Genomic DNA, 17,742 nt, shown 5'->3' with positions numbered 1-17,742 from the left:
TGCAATATAAATTCCAGTTTAAAAAAATTTCACTCACAAACAACTACCATTTCAAAGACCACATTTAAGTAAATACATGAACATGTAACTCCAAAATTGAACGTTTATAAAAGATTTTTTTTCTTGATTCCTTATAGGAGATGTCTATGAAAGCATAAATTGACATTTCCTTGTTGTTTTATAAATACTAGAGTCCAGTTTGTTGTGTTATATGTACAGGATAATTCTCAAGGGGTCCATTTTACAAAAGAAATTACGACTAAGACCAAAAACTTTAGTTGATTGTAAAATCTTAACAAACTTATGTTTCTGTTAAAAATTGTTTGCATAAAAAATATCTTTCTGTATTCTTTTCAAAAAGAATAAAGCCATTTTCAAAGTAATGTAAAATGGGAAGTTATTTGCATAACCACATTTTGATCTTAGTCATTAGTCATAAGTTCTTTTGTAAAACGGTGACCTGGTTTACATATCAATCAAAACAGTAGTAAAACTCTGTGTTCTGGGTGCAAGGTGGCCACCCTATCAAAGAATTTCACCAAAACAAAGTTGACTTCAGTTTGCTTCGGTAATGTTTATGAAGTAAATAACAGTATAAAAACATAGTTTTATGTATATTCCATTATTCAATTCATTTTTCAAAGCTTTCATTATGGTTACTCTAAATTCCAATTTGTTTTTTAACATTTTTTAAATGATATTTTCACTCAGAAAGTACTGGTATCTTTGGTGAATGATTAAATGAGCATTTTTTTTTTTTTTCATTTTCATTAAAAACTGAATAATAGTTTTATAACCGCTCAATTAGTTTTCGTTCGTGGGTAAAGCAGATATAGTTTTTATCGGGTGGTAAATTTCAGACGTGGGGCTTAATTTTACAGATGTGAATGCTTTAAGGGCTAGCTATCTACCTACGGTCGTGTTATCGTATACACAGGAAGTGACTTAATACACAGTAAAGATTCATGCAGTAGTTGAACTTCACCTGAGTTAGATTAATTTGTAATGTCCCTGAGACGATTTTTAAAATAATAGTAAAATACTGGAAATGAATTATTCTTACTATTGTTTTAATTATAGTGATTTGTGTTTGTATTTCGCGTAGATACGATTTTTTTGGGGGGGTAGAAATTGCATGATTTCACCATAAAGTTTTATTAAAATAATTTGACACGATTAGAGGACGTCAACTTCGGACAGCTATGAAAAAAAAAAAAATAATTACAAGTCAATGCATTATTGACCCATGTGAGTCCCTACGTATTGCGGCAGATTATAATTTTTGGCTACATACACTACTGGGCGAAAAATGTGCTGAGAATCCCAGAATTTACTGATAATGTTTGATAATTACTGATACGGTGCTGTTCTTGCTGATAAATACTGATATTTACTGTTATTATTACTGTCGTTGCTGATAATTTTAGTTGTTTCTGATAAATACTGATAATTACTGTCGTCTTTACTGTGGAGTCTGATAAATACTGATAAATACTGTTGATGTACTGTCGATGCTGAGATTTACTGATAATAACTGTGGTCTTTGTTTTTTTAATCTGAGAAGGGCTAAAGAACTGAGGGCTGTAAAAACCTTCAATTATTTCTTTCTTTCAATTATAAATTATCATTACGACATTTTCATATTTCTTTAAATGTCCTGCTAGTGACAAAAGTTACGCTGATTTCATTTACTACAATACGGTTGTGAAAATGTTGACAATAAATAAATGAAACCTTCCGCGTATATTAAGCAAATGTTTTCTACCAATCTATGAAAATAGTATAATTTATCTGTAAGCAAGATAGATGGAATTTTAATTGTTAATGTACAGTAAATAAAAAGAAAATAAGAATTCATCGCCGCCCTCTCCCGACTCCAAGATATTTGGGTAGGGAGGTCGGTGATGTGTTTTTTTTTTCAATAATAAGAAATAGTTCTTAATGGGTGGGGAAAAAAAATCGGGATAAAAAATATTTCCTGCAGGTTAGAAAAGTTTGATTCTCACGATTTCATTCCGTCAACTTGTCAAGAGAGGACGACATTTTCTTTTTAAAGATGACCTTTCATATAGCTATTTTTGTTTTTTCTTTCTCAAAGACATTTATTTTTTTCATTTTTAAATGTTCGGTTTTCTGGTCTCTGTCAAGATATTTGAAAATTTGCTCGAAAATTAGAAATTTTATGCATTTTTAAATTTAATAAAGAGATGAAAACAGAGGTGAATATGTTCAATCTGGAGGCACAGATTATTTATTTATCTATTTATTTATTTATTCATTCATTCATTCATTTATTTGAACGTAATATAGGCATTTTAGATTCTTCCAGAATATCTCTTCTACATCTACACGATACATACATGTGCAACCGGCAGATTGGGGGCTGATAAAAAAAAAAATAGTGCATGGTCAGAATCCCCAGTGTCAGAGCGAAGGTACACATGTGTTTATGTTATTTTGATGTTGGTCTATTAAAATTTCATGACACGAAACATTTTTATGCATCAAGTTTTAAAATCTCACTAATTGAATTTTATGGAATGTTAAATAAGAATATAATATGTTTACTTAATAAAGTACATGTATATGGTCAAATTGATCGATTTTAATCATGTGTGGTGAAAAATTGCATGGAATAAATTGATCTTCATTGATCAGAAATCGAAGATCAGTCTCTGATTTTGCTGTATTGTGTACAGGTCTTCCGCCCCGGGGTAGAACGGGGTACAACTTGTATATTCCATGTAAATTGTAGTGGTCAGCGTAACAATGGGCACTAATTACCTATTGTTCCTCGTCTGCGGCCACCGGTGTACATAATAAACAAACTACCCAAACTGTACATGTACTTTCTTCTTTGATCAGGAAAATCTTTACGGTCGCACGGAAAAAAAATTGTCCTGTAATATTCAATTTGTTGACGAATAAAATTGAAAATTGAAAAAAAAAACTATTTAGCAAAATAGGACATTGCAGTACTAAGATAAAAAAAAAAATGAAGTTATATACATATACATTGCACAGACTTAATATTCAATAATTATTTCAATTCACATAAATCTATCTTTGCTCAGTATTAAATTTTATTTGTTAGTTTTATGCACATTTCTTGACATGCTTGAGATAAATTTAAAAGAAAATCCCGGAGAGGGGGCTACATGTATTTTCAATTCTGAATATCGGTTAACGATGGTTAGGGGCCCGTGAAACGCAGACGAGAAATTGATACGGAACATTTGACTTCATCTTATAATTAAAACATTATGCAAAATGTACATATAAATTTAAAAAAAAAATAAATGGTTTAGTGAAAGCAATTATTGAAATTATATTAGCATTAACTGTTCACAATTCAGAAACAGGGAATTAAACTCCACATCGCTCAGAATCCGTGAAAAAAAATCTTTTATGAATTTTGAATGACAATAACATGACGTTGTTTATCGCACTCATGAGTAAATGTTATAGTTCTGAATTTGGTATCGTTCATTGATTCTCTAAAATAATTTTATTCATGTATATAAAAGATATGTAATAAGTAATTATAACATGTATGACTTATTAAACATAAAACTAAAGAATCAACCTTGCGCGTATCAGTTTTTAGTTAACAGTATTTCACCCTCCCACCCCCCTTTTTGTGCTACAATAAAGCATAAGGGCTGACTAATCAAGTCGGTAAGCGCCCAGCCTGTACTGTTCGTTTACACAAAGGTTTCCGACAAGGAGAAAATGGAATAAAAAACATTATAATCTCTGTACAAAACTGTGAAAGGAGAAACATAAAGGTAAAGAAAAACCACAAACATTTATGATCTAATTTTAACATTATGATGTAAAAATGATTATAATAAAATTAATACATAAAATATGAAAACAGATAAAATGTGACTTTTTTTTTCAAGAATATCTTTTTTTTTATTAGAATACTGTAATGAATTTGTTGATAAAAAACTTTCTTTAAAACAAATTATCATTTCTTAGGCTATTTTAGTCCCTTCCCAGATTAAAAACAATGACCACAGTAATTATCAGTAAATCTCAGCATCGACAGCACATCAACAGTATTTATCAGTATTTAAATTATCAAACATTATCAGTAAAATTTGGGATTCTCAGCACTTTTTTCGTCCAGTAGTGAAAGCGATCATCTTCTCACATCCTGCAATGGCCATTTACCAAAACATCTTATAAACCTTTAATATCTAATTTGATTTTTTTCAGTGCAGTGCATACATGTAGGGATTCTCTGACCAACAAAGATGTCTGTTTGGTCATTTCTTGACGTCCTCATTTTCCGCCGTACTGAATCAGACATTCTATCTCGGAACCATATTACAATCGTTATGGCCGCTGATAGGTTAATCGTAAATTTGTCACCACGTCTCGAAAAGTGAGGCTTATAAATTTTCAATTGGATAACATTTAAATTACAAATATTTAATAAAGTAATGACATATAATGACGATTTCAAGGAGGATCGGAACTTTTAGTTTCACTTAAAATCGATGTGCATTGTCCGTGTAAATATGGTGTACACACTCGATAATGATCAATGAATTTAATTGAAAAAAATATCATAACCTGCGCATGATTTATTTTCAATAATTTTATAAGTAAACAAAATGATTTTACATAATAAATGTGCATAATATTTTGCCAAGCCGAAAATTTTCGTATCAATATAGTGTCTTTGTTTCACTGGTATATGCGGTAATCATCAGAAGACCGAAAGTTGAATTGGTGATCAACGCGATTCCCAGACAAAGAACCTAGAGATAAACAAGGTATACACAGAGACTAGGAACTAAATGCAAATCAGTTTCTAACACCCAATCCAGGACTTTAATTAGTTTTGATTAAAGGGGGTCCCTAGACGGGTAAATTTGGGGGAGGTGCTTTTTTTCTCTGCCTTAAAGTTGGCTGACTGTGGATTTGGCTGCTGCACACTAATTCCCTTAGCATCCCTATATGTCTTCATTTGCTTAAAGGCAGAGGTTTTTTACCGGGTGGTAAATTCCAGGTGAGGGAGGGGGTAATTTTGTACAGGTGTGAATGCCTTGAGGGCTAGCAGTCTACCTGTGGTCGTTTGTCTCCTAATCCCTATACACAGGAAGTAATTTAATACACAGTAGAGTACCCAAGAAGTCAAACTTTACCTGTGTTGGGATTTTGAGATAATTTTAAATTAGAAATGAAAGTGTAAATAAAGGTTGTAAATAAAGTTTAATTTCAATGATTTTTAGTAATTTGTAATTGTATGTGTGTCAATGCATCCCCACCCATGAAAAAAATTATTATTCAAAGTATTTGTTAACTTTGAAAAAAAAAGTTATACCAAATTTTGATATATATTATTATTATTATCATAAAGAATATCATAATTATTTCAAATACTAAAGGTTTGTATGTATATATATATATATATATATATATATATATATATATATATATATATATATATATATATATATATATGTGTGTGTGTGTGTGTGTGTGTGTGTGTGTGTGTGTGTGTGTGTGTGTTATCAAGCTAAAAATTCCATAGTAATACAACTTCTCTATTGTTTATACCATGAGTGGTAAATATCAAAGGATCAAAAGTTAATTTGAAGGTCACCACGAGTGCCAAACAAGGGGTACAGGGTATACACAGGGACTAGTAAGTAAATGTCAATCAAGTACTAGACCCAATGATGTACCTTAATGCACTTGATTGACAGGGGTACACAGACCAGGTATTTTTGAAGGTGGTGCTTAAAATCTCTGCATTTAACGTGTTTCCTACTTTTCCTCCTCATTCAAGTTGTCGCTATATGCAAAGGACTGACATGTAATGTGTGGCAAAGATTAGTGACAGGCTTCAAAATAAAAATATTGGGACATATTGTTCAAGCTTTGTAAGTTGTTCTTAACTGAAAACTGCACGTGTCAGTTATTCGGTGAACATCTGCTTTATAATCAAAGAAATTCTGCACACTCGGTCTCCGATGAAATGTCTGACTGAATTATGTACTTAAAAGTAATTAATGTTCAGCTCGTCATCACTCACATCATCAAGATCATGCACTGTCTTTCATCTGACACTGGCTGACTGATTGTCGCTGCATGAACATTCAACATGATTACCTGACATATTGTTATATTAAGGTGAGAAACCAGTTACTTGTGAGAACTTGTTTCCAGTCCTTTTGATTCATTCAATAAAATATTTTCAAAACAAAAAGTCATGAAATGAAAAGAAATCGAAGAACAGGTAAAATTGCGAATCCAGCAATGATAATAAAAAAATTAGTTATTTTGAATTTCTTATTACCTGTAATACGATTCGCCAACGATACGAGAAAGTAAAGCAAACTCTCGAAGTTCATTGATATATGTAATTATCTCAATTTTGCTATGTTTTGAGGTTGTCAAAAAGTATCTTTTTTATAAGAGAAATATTAATTTTAAGATAATATAATTGCATATGTTTGCATCTTGCTTGGATATTTTTGTTTCTCAACCAAGGAAATAAAAAGTAAATAGAGCACTGATGCAAGAAGGATTTAATATAACATATATAACAATCATTACGAAAAGAGATGACAAGAAAAAATTAAGTTAACCCTGAACTTCGCCCAATCCCAATGGATTGCACCAAAGCCAGATAATTACATTGATTTATTTTTCAAGTCTATAACTTGAACAAATCAAAGGAAAACATCGTATACAAGCAAATTAAAATTTTCATCTGTCCTTTGCTAATTACTTAAATAAATAATCTTCTTTTGCTATGAAGCTAAATAATTATTAATGTTGTTGCATTGCTTTGTAATCTAAAAACTTGGATGACATCAAAGTCAAATTGATTTCATCTAGAAAATAATATATATTTAATTAATAAATGGATATATATATTACAATTGATGACAAATAATGACTTAACTTAAGTTTCGTTCGATAAAACCTATATTTTTTATATATAAATGTATATTATACTAAATATGAAATTTTACTCATCCGCAAATAACTTATCTAGTTAATATAGATCAGATAAATTCATACTACAGTCCCTGAAACGTTCTACTTTCCCATTTTTCCGTTCGCTCACCGTTCGTTCACCGTTCGTTCACCGTGCGTTCACCGTTCACTCTCCGTTCACAGTTTTGCGTTCACCGTGCGCTCGCGTTCACCGTTCACAAAGCGTTCAGCGTTCGCTCTTCGTTCCGTTCACTTTGCGTTCACCTTGCGTTCAGCGTTCACCTATCGTTCAGTTTTGATTGCCATTCGGAACTCCGAAGTGAAAGGACTTATCTTTTTTGTAGTTAAGGAGTTACAGGTTTTTTATAATTTATTAACTAACATATCGTGTTTGAAGAATCATTATTTCATGAGGAAAAATATCTACGATATATATTTTTATTATTTTAACTTAGCTGTTAGGTTATTTATTAAATTACTCTGGAAAATAAATGTTGTTAAAAGCACATTCTTTACCTATGTAGAACGATGCAGAAATATTAAATTTAACTAAGGGCAATGTGCAAATACTTCAAGCACTGCAACATTTTTTTGTTTTGTTAAAGACGACAAATCATAAATGGAGATATAATTATTCAAGTCAAATAATTACGCAGCAAAATTACGAAAATATTTATTTCTAATACGTTTTTTTTCAATTACTACAGAAAATATAATAGAACTAGTGCTAGTTCTGAGAGTTATACATAGTACTGCGGATATCCTGTTAATTTATTATCTTTAGAACGAATTGATAGTGTGGTTAAAGGAAATATTTATTTAAAATGTAATGCACTACAGAATTTCTCTACTGTAATATGTAAAGTCTATAGTTATAGAGAAAAAAAAAACTTTCTTCACCGTAACTTTATATGTTTGCTAATCGATATGATTAATACCCCCCCCCCTTTCCCCCTAAATCGGTGACTTAGTCAGTACCGTATTTCCAGAATGTTTTAATTAACATTTTAAAAAAAAGCTACGGTCTTTTGTGGAACAAAAATTTCAGTCTCAAAACAAACATGCATCTAAAAAAGTCACAAAACAATAGTAGATCAAAATGTACACGTGTCGGCGGTGGTATTTGAAATTGGCAGAGAGTATGTTTCACATTCAAGTGTTAATGCCTACTGTATTTTACTAATTTATTATTCAAATGTTGGATTCAAATCTAGAAATGATAAAAATAAATATTATAACTTGTTGGAAATACTCGCACTTCGTCTTCGATGTGACGAAACTTTCACACCTTCACAGTGTCGAATGATTTTGATTGACAGGACAAGCACGTGGACTTTGTGTGAACTTGAAGCAGGACAATAATAAAAAAAAAAACGAGTATGACTGTGAAACAAATGGATATGATTTGTTGATAAAAAAAAAAGTTACTTTCACTGTCTGATATATTTAGAAAAAAAATTCAGAGTTTTTGTTTGATATAGGTACAAACATTTGGTGAAGCCTGAAAGGGGGGGGGCTAAAACTGAATATTACTCTCTCTCTCTCTCTCTCTCTCTCTCTCTCTCTCTCTCTCTCTCTCTCTCTCATTTGTCTGTTGTTTAATAAAAACTATAACACTATAACACCATATTACTTAAATATCAAGTTCTGAAAATTGAATTTATAACAAATAATATGAATATGTATCTTTGTATCATCATGATCTTGTCCGAGTATAATCACGGCCATCTAGAGATGCATGTAGACGTCTGCTCAATAAATCATAATGAAAAAATAGAAATGACACATAATATATTATTGTTTTAAATATTTAAAATACGAACATATAAATGTAATTAATTTTTTTTCATTACTTTACACGGAATCGCCTTGACACGGAGATATATATATATATATATATATATATATATATGAATATAAGTTACAACCGCTTTAATTCATTCTATAAATCATAAGATTTCTCTGATTTGTTATCAACTAAGAATAAACATTTTTATTTTCCAACTAAAAACAATATCTTTTATACTTCAGCGTTTGGCAACAATTGCAATGTTTTAATGCGATAAAAATCGTGTGATTAAAATCTTAATGTACATGCATCGTCTTTCTGAGGACAATTTTGGAGAATTTATTTTATTGACTTAATTATTCATTCATTTATTTGTTTACTTATTTATTATTATTATTATTATTATTTTTTTTTTTGGCACCTGACATTATAATACAATAAAATAGTTTCAATGCAAGGAAAAGATCAGAGGCATTCCGAATATATCGTTCATCTTGCGTTCACCGTTCGTTCACCGTTCACTTTGCGTTCGCGTTTGCGCTCCGTTCGCGTTCTGCGTTCGCTCACCGTTCACCGTTCACACATCGTTCACCAAGTTGCGTTCAGCGTTCACACATCGTTCACTCACCGTTCGCTCTGCGTTCGTTCAGCGTTCGTTCAGCGTTCGCTCACCGTTCAAGTGGGAAAGTAGAACGTTTCAGGGACTGTATGTCATTACACGATAGCAAAATTGAAATGTATATAAAATTTGTAAAAAAACAAAATACATGCCATTTTTTTATGTTTGTTTGTTTGTATTTTGTTTAACGTCTTTCTCAAGAATTTTTCACTCATATGGAGACGCCACCACTTGCCGGTGGAGAGCTGCAAATTTTGTCCTATGCTCGGCACTTACGGCCATTGAGCAGTGAGGGATCTTTTTCGTGCCAGCACCTACTGCGACACAGGTCCTCGGTTTAAAAGGTCTCTTCCGAAGGACCGGTCTCCACGTCCCACAATGGGATTCGAACCCGCGACGTAAGGATCAACTCCTTACTTCGCGACTCTAGAGCAGACGCTCTAACAACTGCGCCACGCAGGCGACTTTCATGTTTGTATTAAAATATTATAAAATAGTAACTGTAATTTAAGAAAAAAAATGCTTATAAAGGATATATATTGAATTAAACAAAATAATAGTTCATCAGGACATTACAGTTAATATCAGGTCATTGCACTAATGTGATTGGATTAACATCCCATTCAAACACATAATTAACTTGTAAATTTTTTTTTTTTTTTTTTTTTTTTTTGAGATTAAAAATGACATAATCTGTAAAATTGAACAAATCAAATTAAACTGATTATAAAACGTTAAATAGATAAAGATCAGAAATCAGATTCTCTTTTTTATTTAGTTCACGGGAAGCCCATGATAATATTTAACAGTTTTATTTTTCTTTTAATTTTACCAATGAGGAAGTGGGATAAAATGATGGAAAATTGAAAAAAGCGCATTGTTTATGCCGTCAATTCTTTGTTTTACCAATGCCGCATTTGGACTAAAAGTCTCCTGACATGTATGTGATCTCAGCCTTCCCCAAGAGGGGCATAATTTGAACAAACATGAATCTACTAAGTAAGGATACAGTCATACATTTTTGGTTAGTCATGGCTTTAAAACATCTTTCACTCAATATTCCTAAGTAGGAGATGGATCCTCTATTATAGCCCCGTCCTATCCTGTTGACCATGATTTAAAGATAAATAACACAAACTTTTTTTTTTCAGAAATCAGCAATATTTCTCAAAGATTAATATTCAAATAGGTAACCTGAACGATATTTTCAGGTAAAATGGGAGACTTTTGTAAGATTTTGTCACAATGTCAAAAATATGTGCCAAAGTATGAAAGTCTTCATTCAATTTTTGACTTTGGGAGAATTTGTATTTCAGAGGGCATTACATTGACCATAGAGATTTTCAACGAGAATCAACTAATTTGTCAGTAGCCTGTCGTTTGTGTCCTTGCGTGGGAATCACCTGTGAGACATAAACTACATATATATTTCTATGATAATGCTATAACAACGCAAATGAGGGATATTAGCGAAGATCTCCATGTTTATCAAAAAGATTTGTTGTCAGTTTGCCTTGTCCAGTAAAGCACCCAAATATGAAAATATATTAAATTAATTCTCAGCATACAAGATGTACAATGTATTGTATATGCTGAACTATATGTGGGATTTTTGGAAATGAAATTTGGTCCAAAACGCTACGTCCGACTTATAGGCGAATCTTAAAAACACTATTTTGATGACATTTTTTAAAGTAACTCAGACGATTATATTAATTTCAATCTTAATTTCCATATATATCATTATAATTCACGTAATATCATCAAGGTTTGCATATGAAACTGGTTTATTGAGAATAAAATATAAATTACTGGTGTCATTTTCGAAAATAATTGAAACAAAGGTAAAAACATCAGATAATTTATCTGAAATTGACATTGTAAATTCATTTTGGCAAAAAATAAAATTGTACCCAACTATAAGAGGATCAAAGGCAAATTCCGCCAAAAATAACATACAGATAATACAACAGACTTCTGGGCAATTATATCAGGTACTTTAACAATGTCATTAAAGTGCAAGTTTATAAGACAAATATGGTGAAAATCTTCCCTGCTGATACAAAACTTTCATTCGTCTTATATAAAATTATTTTAATTGTTCTTCTCTAATGTTTGAAATAAGGTTAAATTCTCTGTCCTCCTCTCCATTTCTTTATACATGTACATGTACACACTTGAAGGCAAATGCAATTCGAAGCTATTTATTAAATAAAATACATTTATGTGAACAAAGTTTGATGATGATATAAAAGCACGTGTAAACAAATCATTGCACGTAAAGATGGACTGTAACAATAAAGTTTAATAGTATTATAAAATTGTAAACAAAAGTATAATGTTGAACATTTTCTATATATTTATATATTATATAAATGCGAGATTTTCATAAGCAATTTTGTTTTCTACATTTAATTTTTGGTATTCGACTTTATTTTCACAAGTATTTAAATCCTCGTACGATGGTTTTTCTGAATTAGTTTGTACATTTGCAGGTCCTATATTTGTTTTGTTGCTATTTCTTGCAATTTGGTGTATTTTCTCCCTTTGAAAAAAAATACTGAGTTTTTTCCTGAAAACAAAAAGATAAACAAATTCATAATGTAAATTACGTTTTCATATTAAGGATATATAGAGTGAAATAAAAAAAAATGAAGTCGCATTGCAATTCAAAATACAAAAAACAACAATATAATCACTATTTTATATTACCTGTTGAGTGTAATAAAGGCAGCAAAAAATATTAACAATAAAATGTTAAGCGTCGCCGAAACTGAAAATCCTAGTTTCCATTGTCCTGTTGACGCTTCATCTACAACAGAAATAAAACAAAAATAAATAAATTTGTAAATCAAGTATTTGTTTTTTTTTTTTTTATTTTGAGATTTACTCTGCCCCTCTCCATACAAAAATCACTCTGACAATAAGTCCTACGCTATAATCTTTAAAGCAGAGGCAGGTATATCCACTGATAATCACATCGATCTCAAGATACTGTCTGATATCATAAATATATTGATATCGGTGGAGCTTCCTTGTCAAATAAAAATATATAAAACAGAAATGATAAGTCAAGTATAATCTTCAAGTATTCCTCCAGAAAGAATTGCACACTTATTAATTTTATGTAACCAGTTGAGATATTTTGGTGTACATTGTATATAAATTATATTTGAAATCTTTTTTAGACAAAACTAAGACATAATTATAACAAAGCCTGACACAGGTCCTCACCTTATCTTTATCAGCAGTAAAACATGTATATAAGACCAATAAGTTACCAACTTTGAAAGGATCTTTTTTTTACATAGATTTCAGTATTTCAGGAGACAAAAATAACTCACCCAGCTATCATAAGTATCACAATCGATTTTAACATTTCAGATTATACACATTCAATAAAATCTCTCATTCTTCCTTTTTAGGGTCTGACGTGGTAATTTTGATACTATATGGTCAAACAATGTTTTTCTTAGAACCAAATATTTTTAATCAATATAATTTTGCGTATTTATAATATACATAACTCAGGCAAGGTTGCGCTTACCAACCTTCAATGCAGGTTCCCTGTACATGGTGACATGTATAACGGCATTTTGTTGGACAAAGGTTAGAACAGTTTTCACCATAATAGCTTTCCTGACAGACTGAAAAGAAAACACACTTTGAGCACCAATATTACAGCTATATTAACATGTCTTCATAATTTTTTTTTTCTCTGGCACTGTTTCCTTAAAACAATGATCTTCGTAAGGAATCGCCTTCAATTGAATGTACATGAAAATCGCAATTTGATAATGTTTTGATTCTTACAGTACAAACACCTAATCCCCGTGTAACCTTTTGAGCATCCCTCTGTACAAGCTCCATCTATGTAACTACATTTTCCGTTGATACAGTTTTTACTACAATGGTTCCTGCAATTTTGACCAAAAAATCCACTGGGACAAACTGTCGAAAGAACCATAAATGTTGAATTTAAAATACCTGTCATGGACATTAAAATATTATCAAAATATGACAAACACAAAATAAAACTATGCAACCTCATTAAGTGAATTAAGGTGACTGATATTAATGCAATATAACTCAATAACAGAGCCCAGTCTTTAAACCCCCTTTCCAAATATCTTTCAGTGACCGTTCAGTTGGCTGAATGACTCATAATCATCCTGTGAAAACTTACCATCCTTACAGAGATTTCCAGAATATCCGATGCTACAACCGAATTCACAAAATCCATTCTCCTTATTACAGAAGGCTTTATTAAGGCAGTGGTAACTGCAGTTATAAGCACATCCAGGACCATAGGTTCCGTCCTTACATTCTATGTTATTTTAAAAATATTATTTTCTGTCATTCTTAGCCATGCATTTCTTTCAAAAAAATTGAAAAAGATTTATGAAACTAGTTCTTTTCAGAGTTCTTTCTAAAAGTTTTATAAGCAATTCAGTTTGAAAATATACATGTAATAAACTTTTACTTACATGTTAGTTTAGTCATTTCGTCTATAGGTCGATTGAATTTTTAAAGTTAGAGAAATTTTCTACTGATTCACTTATAGTTTGTGCGGGAATTGTTACAATTTCAGGTAATTGTTCTTGTTTTGTTTTGTTTTTTTTTTCTATCTGTTTCTTAATTTGTTGCAGGTATAATATAAATATTTGTTCTTTAGGTAGCATTTAAAATCAAAATTAAGACGATTAAAATATGTACAGTTTATTTCTCATAATGCTTAGGGTACCTCATAACTATCTTTCCTGCATGTTCACAGTTAAATTGAATGAATACCACTTTTACTCTCCCAGAAAATGCCGATATTTGTAGGACTTGATTATAAATCGGGACTAAAATGTACCTTGAAAAATCGGGCTTATATACAGTATTTTTCTGTTGTAATTTAGTGGTACACCAACATGTTTATTTGTTTCATGTGAATTATAAGCAATAAACGGGTGTTAAATGCACATATGTCCGTTAAAATAGAATTAAAATCAGAAATGGCATATGAGGTAAGTGATAAACATTTCTTTACAAATATTCTTTTTAATTTACATTCACATTTTTAACGTACTCATATTCTTTTTAATTAACCTTAGACTTTCACAAAATAAAATTTGGAATTTCGAAGGTTTTTTAATTGTATTGACAGTGATATTTACTCTCCAGAAAAAAGGCTACTTATAAACAATACTTTTTTGTTAGGCTACTTCGTTTATAATTACGTTGATTACACTGTTTCCCAATCCAGCCAGCGGCACATCCTCTATCACAATTACCAGTCACGTGGTTACATGAAGTGTTTCTTTTACAATGTCCACATTTCTTTTTGCATTCCATACCATAAAACCCCCATGCACATTCTGAATTTAGAAATGTATAAAATTTAAGACATCAATGTTCTCATGCAATGTTAATTTTATTAATTTTACAGCTTAGTTTTCATACCGCCTTCGCACATCTCCCCTACATATCCAGGAAAACACCCCAGGCATGCTCCGTTGACTATGTTACATCTCTGATTTTGACAGTTGATTGGACAATGTATGCTACAGTTACTTCCATAAAATCCTTCTTCTACACAACCTGATTTAAAGAAAATTTACAAAACGAACGGCAAGTTGGTATTTTGTTGTTATGAGCAATGTTTACGATATTAGCCAAAACGATCATTAGAGTTGCATTCATCTATATTTTATCTATAATTTCCATTTGATAGTAGCACAAATCAACCCAAGGGTACCATGATTTGCACAGATTTTAATTTCCTACTCTTGCAAGCACAAGATAGAAAGTTAAGGATCTAAACGTTTATACCAGACCTATTTTTGCATCTATATGAAGCAGAACTCTCAAGGCGGGTATAGATTTCATATGTTATATGATAACATAAAAATCGGTTCTATGATAGTTACGAGAGAATTAAACTTAAAGTGTTTTAAAGTTAAAATTTTACAGGTAAGAATAAAATATTTTTATGAAGAAAAAAAATCATTACATTACTGATTAAAACAAATTGAAAAAAAATAACCTTGTACTGTCACTTCACATAGCTCAGTGTAGAGATTCAGAGTTTGGTATCCTTCAGGGTAAGAAACTCCATCCAGTCTTTCGTTGTAATAGATGACGTAACGACCATATCCAATACACGTTGTATTAAACTTTAAGGGAGGTAATGGAAGCGTGTTTTTGTAACAAAGAACATCATCCTTTATATTAGGTGTGTAAGAAAGGTAAAGAGAAAATCCAGCAAAACGGCCTCTTTGTCTCATCTCTGAAATATAAAGCGAAATCCTCTCAGAACAACAATATGCTGTCTTCTTTAATATGTGTCTTTGATATTACATGTACATTAAAAAATGAAATGTTGTTGACATGTTGGTCTCTATTTCTGCAAATTGTTTTTCTGTGAATATTTTTCCCTCTTAAAAACACTTCAAAATTTATCAAATGTGAAAAACATACCTTTAACTTTTTATAGCAAAGAAGATCAAGCAACAATAATTCAAATAACAACAGAAAGTGCAAGGCATGAGGAGAATAAAGCGATTATGAATTAATCCCTTAAGAAATGATAAAGACGCTTATGAAACTCTTTTTTTAGAAAACGAAAGAAAGCGATAAGTATATGTCTAAACCAATAGTATTCCTTATTTTAGTATTTGTAGTTTGTAGACAATAGCAAAACATACCGTAATCTCCAAACTCCTTATAGTCTTTAAAATCTATACTAATGCTGTAAATGCTGTAATTGGCTCCGAGATCTACAGTCCACCAAACAGTTTTGTATGTAGAGGATAGACCTATATCAGTTGTCCTCATACATGTGTTTCTATCGCCATCTACAGCTTTATCTGGACCACAGGAAGTAGAAGAAATACATGATCGGACTGTTGACTGTGTGGCGTTTTTACCTTTTGATAACACTTCTATGAGGAATGAAATTATAGAAACAGATTTGAATTTTATTTATCGTAATTTTTTTGATAATTCAAAAGAAAAGATAATTAATGTATGGTATCTTATAAGAAGCAATTGTGTACATGTAAAGCAATTGCTGAAGTTACAGTTTTTGATCATTAAAAGTATTAAGGAAAAAGTAATATCCAGTTTGAAGAATGTTCAAAATCTACAGTTTTAGGCTTTATAAAAGTAATCCAGAATTAATATTGGCACAAATATATTAACAAGCTCATTGGTATCTCTACAGTTGCCTTTCCTAGGACATGTATAATATTTTAGGAGTTATTGATATGTGTATGTGAGTAGGATGTACAGAGTCAAACGTGGATTGGAGGACTTACAAAAAGAAAACCGAAAATGGTTACATATGACAGGTAGTCTCTTAAATGAAGGAAACTTATCATATACCCAAGTGTTTGTCACTCAGTTTTACTGTGGACTTTATGCAATCACGTGAGGGTGTGATCCGACAATCTAGATCACCACACTGTGGTTTTCTGAATCCATATCACCCCTCTCTGAAATTGATGACGTATTACACAGATAAATGACGTGTTTTCTCGCGCATCAAAAATGTCATTGACAAAATGGTTTATTTAATGGACAAAAGTTGAGTTATTGATTCAAAAAATTTTCTTTTATTATTTTTGTTAGTTGTAAAGGGGAGACGCAGATCATCAGACCAAACTCGACGCTTCGCGTCTCGTTTGATCTGATGATCCGCGCCTGTCAAACTGATTTCTGATTTCTGCTAAGATAATAGAAAGATATTCGAAATTAAGATATTATAAATAATAAAGCATTTATTTATTTATTTATTTATTTTTTTACATTTTTGTCTTTTGTTTCAAAGCTTAAAAATCCCAGTGCTTTTTTCCTTGTCCTGGTTTTGTTCTCCAATCCTGATTAGTTTTGTTTTTATGTTAATTGAAAAAAAAACAGTTACAAAAGGGCGTTACTTCATCCCCTCAAACTTCAGTGACAGGGGGGAAGAAAATAAAAATGTAAAATACTTTACATACCAAATCCAAATATATGAGTTATTCCTGTAAAAAGTAGAACTATTCTATATCTCATGACTCTATTATCAGTAGTTCTCATTAAACTAGCAGGAAGATTCAATAATATAATGAAAATAAATATGTTAGGTCGTCTCCGCAATTTTACAGCTGGAAAGGTTTAATTTCTTCCTTGTAAGTGTATTCAGTAGAAGAAATTAAAGTTTCCTCTATCAAATCTTTCATTTAGTGTAAGTGCTTTTTTTCTATTTTTACCTAACTTTTGTATGCTTTTTAAATATAATGTTCAATTTGTCAGATGCATTTTTTGGATAATATCTAATTTATATAAATATGATGGATTTTCAACTAAAAAAAACAAAACAAAACAAAACAAAAGATGCAAATAT

At 31.0% G+C, this 17,742-nt stretch overlaps 1 protein-coding gene across 1 annotated transcript; it reads right to left on the bottom strand.

The window, feature by feature from the left end:
* Window positions 1-12,153: 12,153 nt before the first annotated feature.
* On the bottom strand, window positions 12,154-16,214 carry LOC133180127 (multiple epidermal growth factor-like domains protein 6). The gene is made up of 7 exons (XM_061314701.1): window positions 16,064-16,214; window positions 15,403-15,645; window positions 14,820-14,957; window positions 14,566-14,734; window positions 13,558-13,618; window positions 12,923-13,018; window positions 12,154-12,183 (listed from the first exon to the last, which is right to left on the bottom strand). The coding sequence occupies exons 1-7, from the start codon at window positions 16,191-16,193 to the stop codon at window positions 12,154-12,156; spliced, it is 867 nt and encodes a 288-aa protein (XP_061170685.1). The 5' UTR covers window positions 16,194-16,214.
* Between the last annotated feature and the right edge of the window lie 1,528 nt (window positions 16,215-17,742).

The sequence above is a fragment of the Saccostrea echinata genome, unplaced genomic scaffold, assembly GCF_033153115.1.
Source record: "Saccostrea echinata isolate AGI-Se365-2 ecotype Australia unplaced genomic scaffold, CSIRO_AGI_Sech_v1 ptg000006l, whole genome shotgun sequence".
NCBI lineage: Eukaryota > Metazoa > Mollusca > Bivalvia > Ostreida > Ostreidae > Saccostrea > Saccostrea echinata.
This window is presented reverse-complemented; position numbering and strand designations above follow the sequence as displayed.

Bases quoted from the DNA above. Each gene is read 5' to 3' on its own strand.
- LOC133180127 (XM_061314701.1), bottom strand. From the start codon at position 16,193: ATGAGGACAACTGATATAGGTCTATCCTCTACATACAAAACTGTTTGG. The intron at 15,646-16,063 runs GTATGTTTTGCT...TTTATATTTCAG, and splicing joins TAAGGAGTTTGGAGATTACG to AGATGAGACAAAGAGGCCGT. The intron at 12,184-12,922 runs GTTGGTAAGCGC...TTTCTGTTGTAG, and splicing joins ACAGGGAACCTGCATTGAAG to ATGAAGCGTCAACAGGACAA.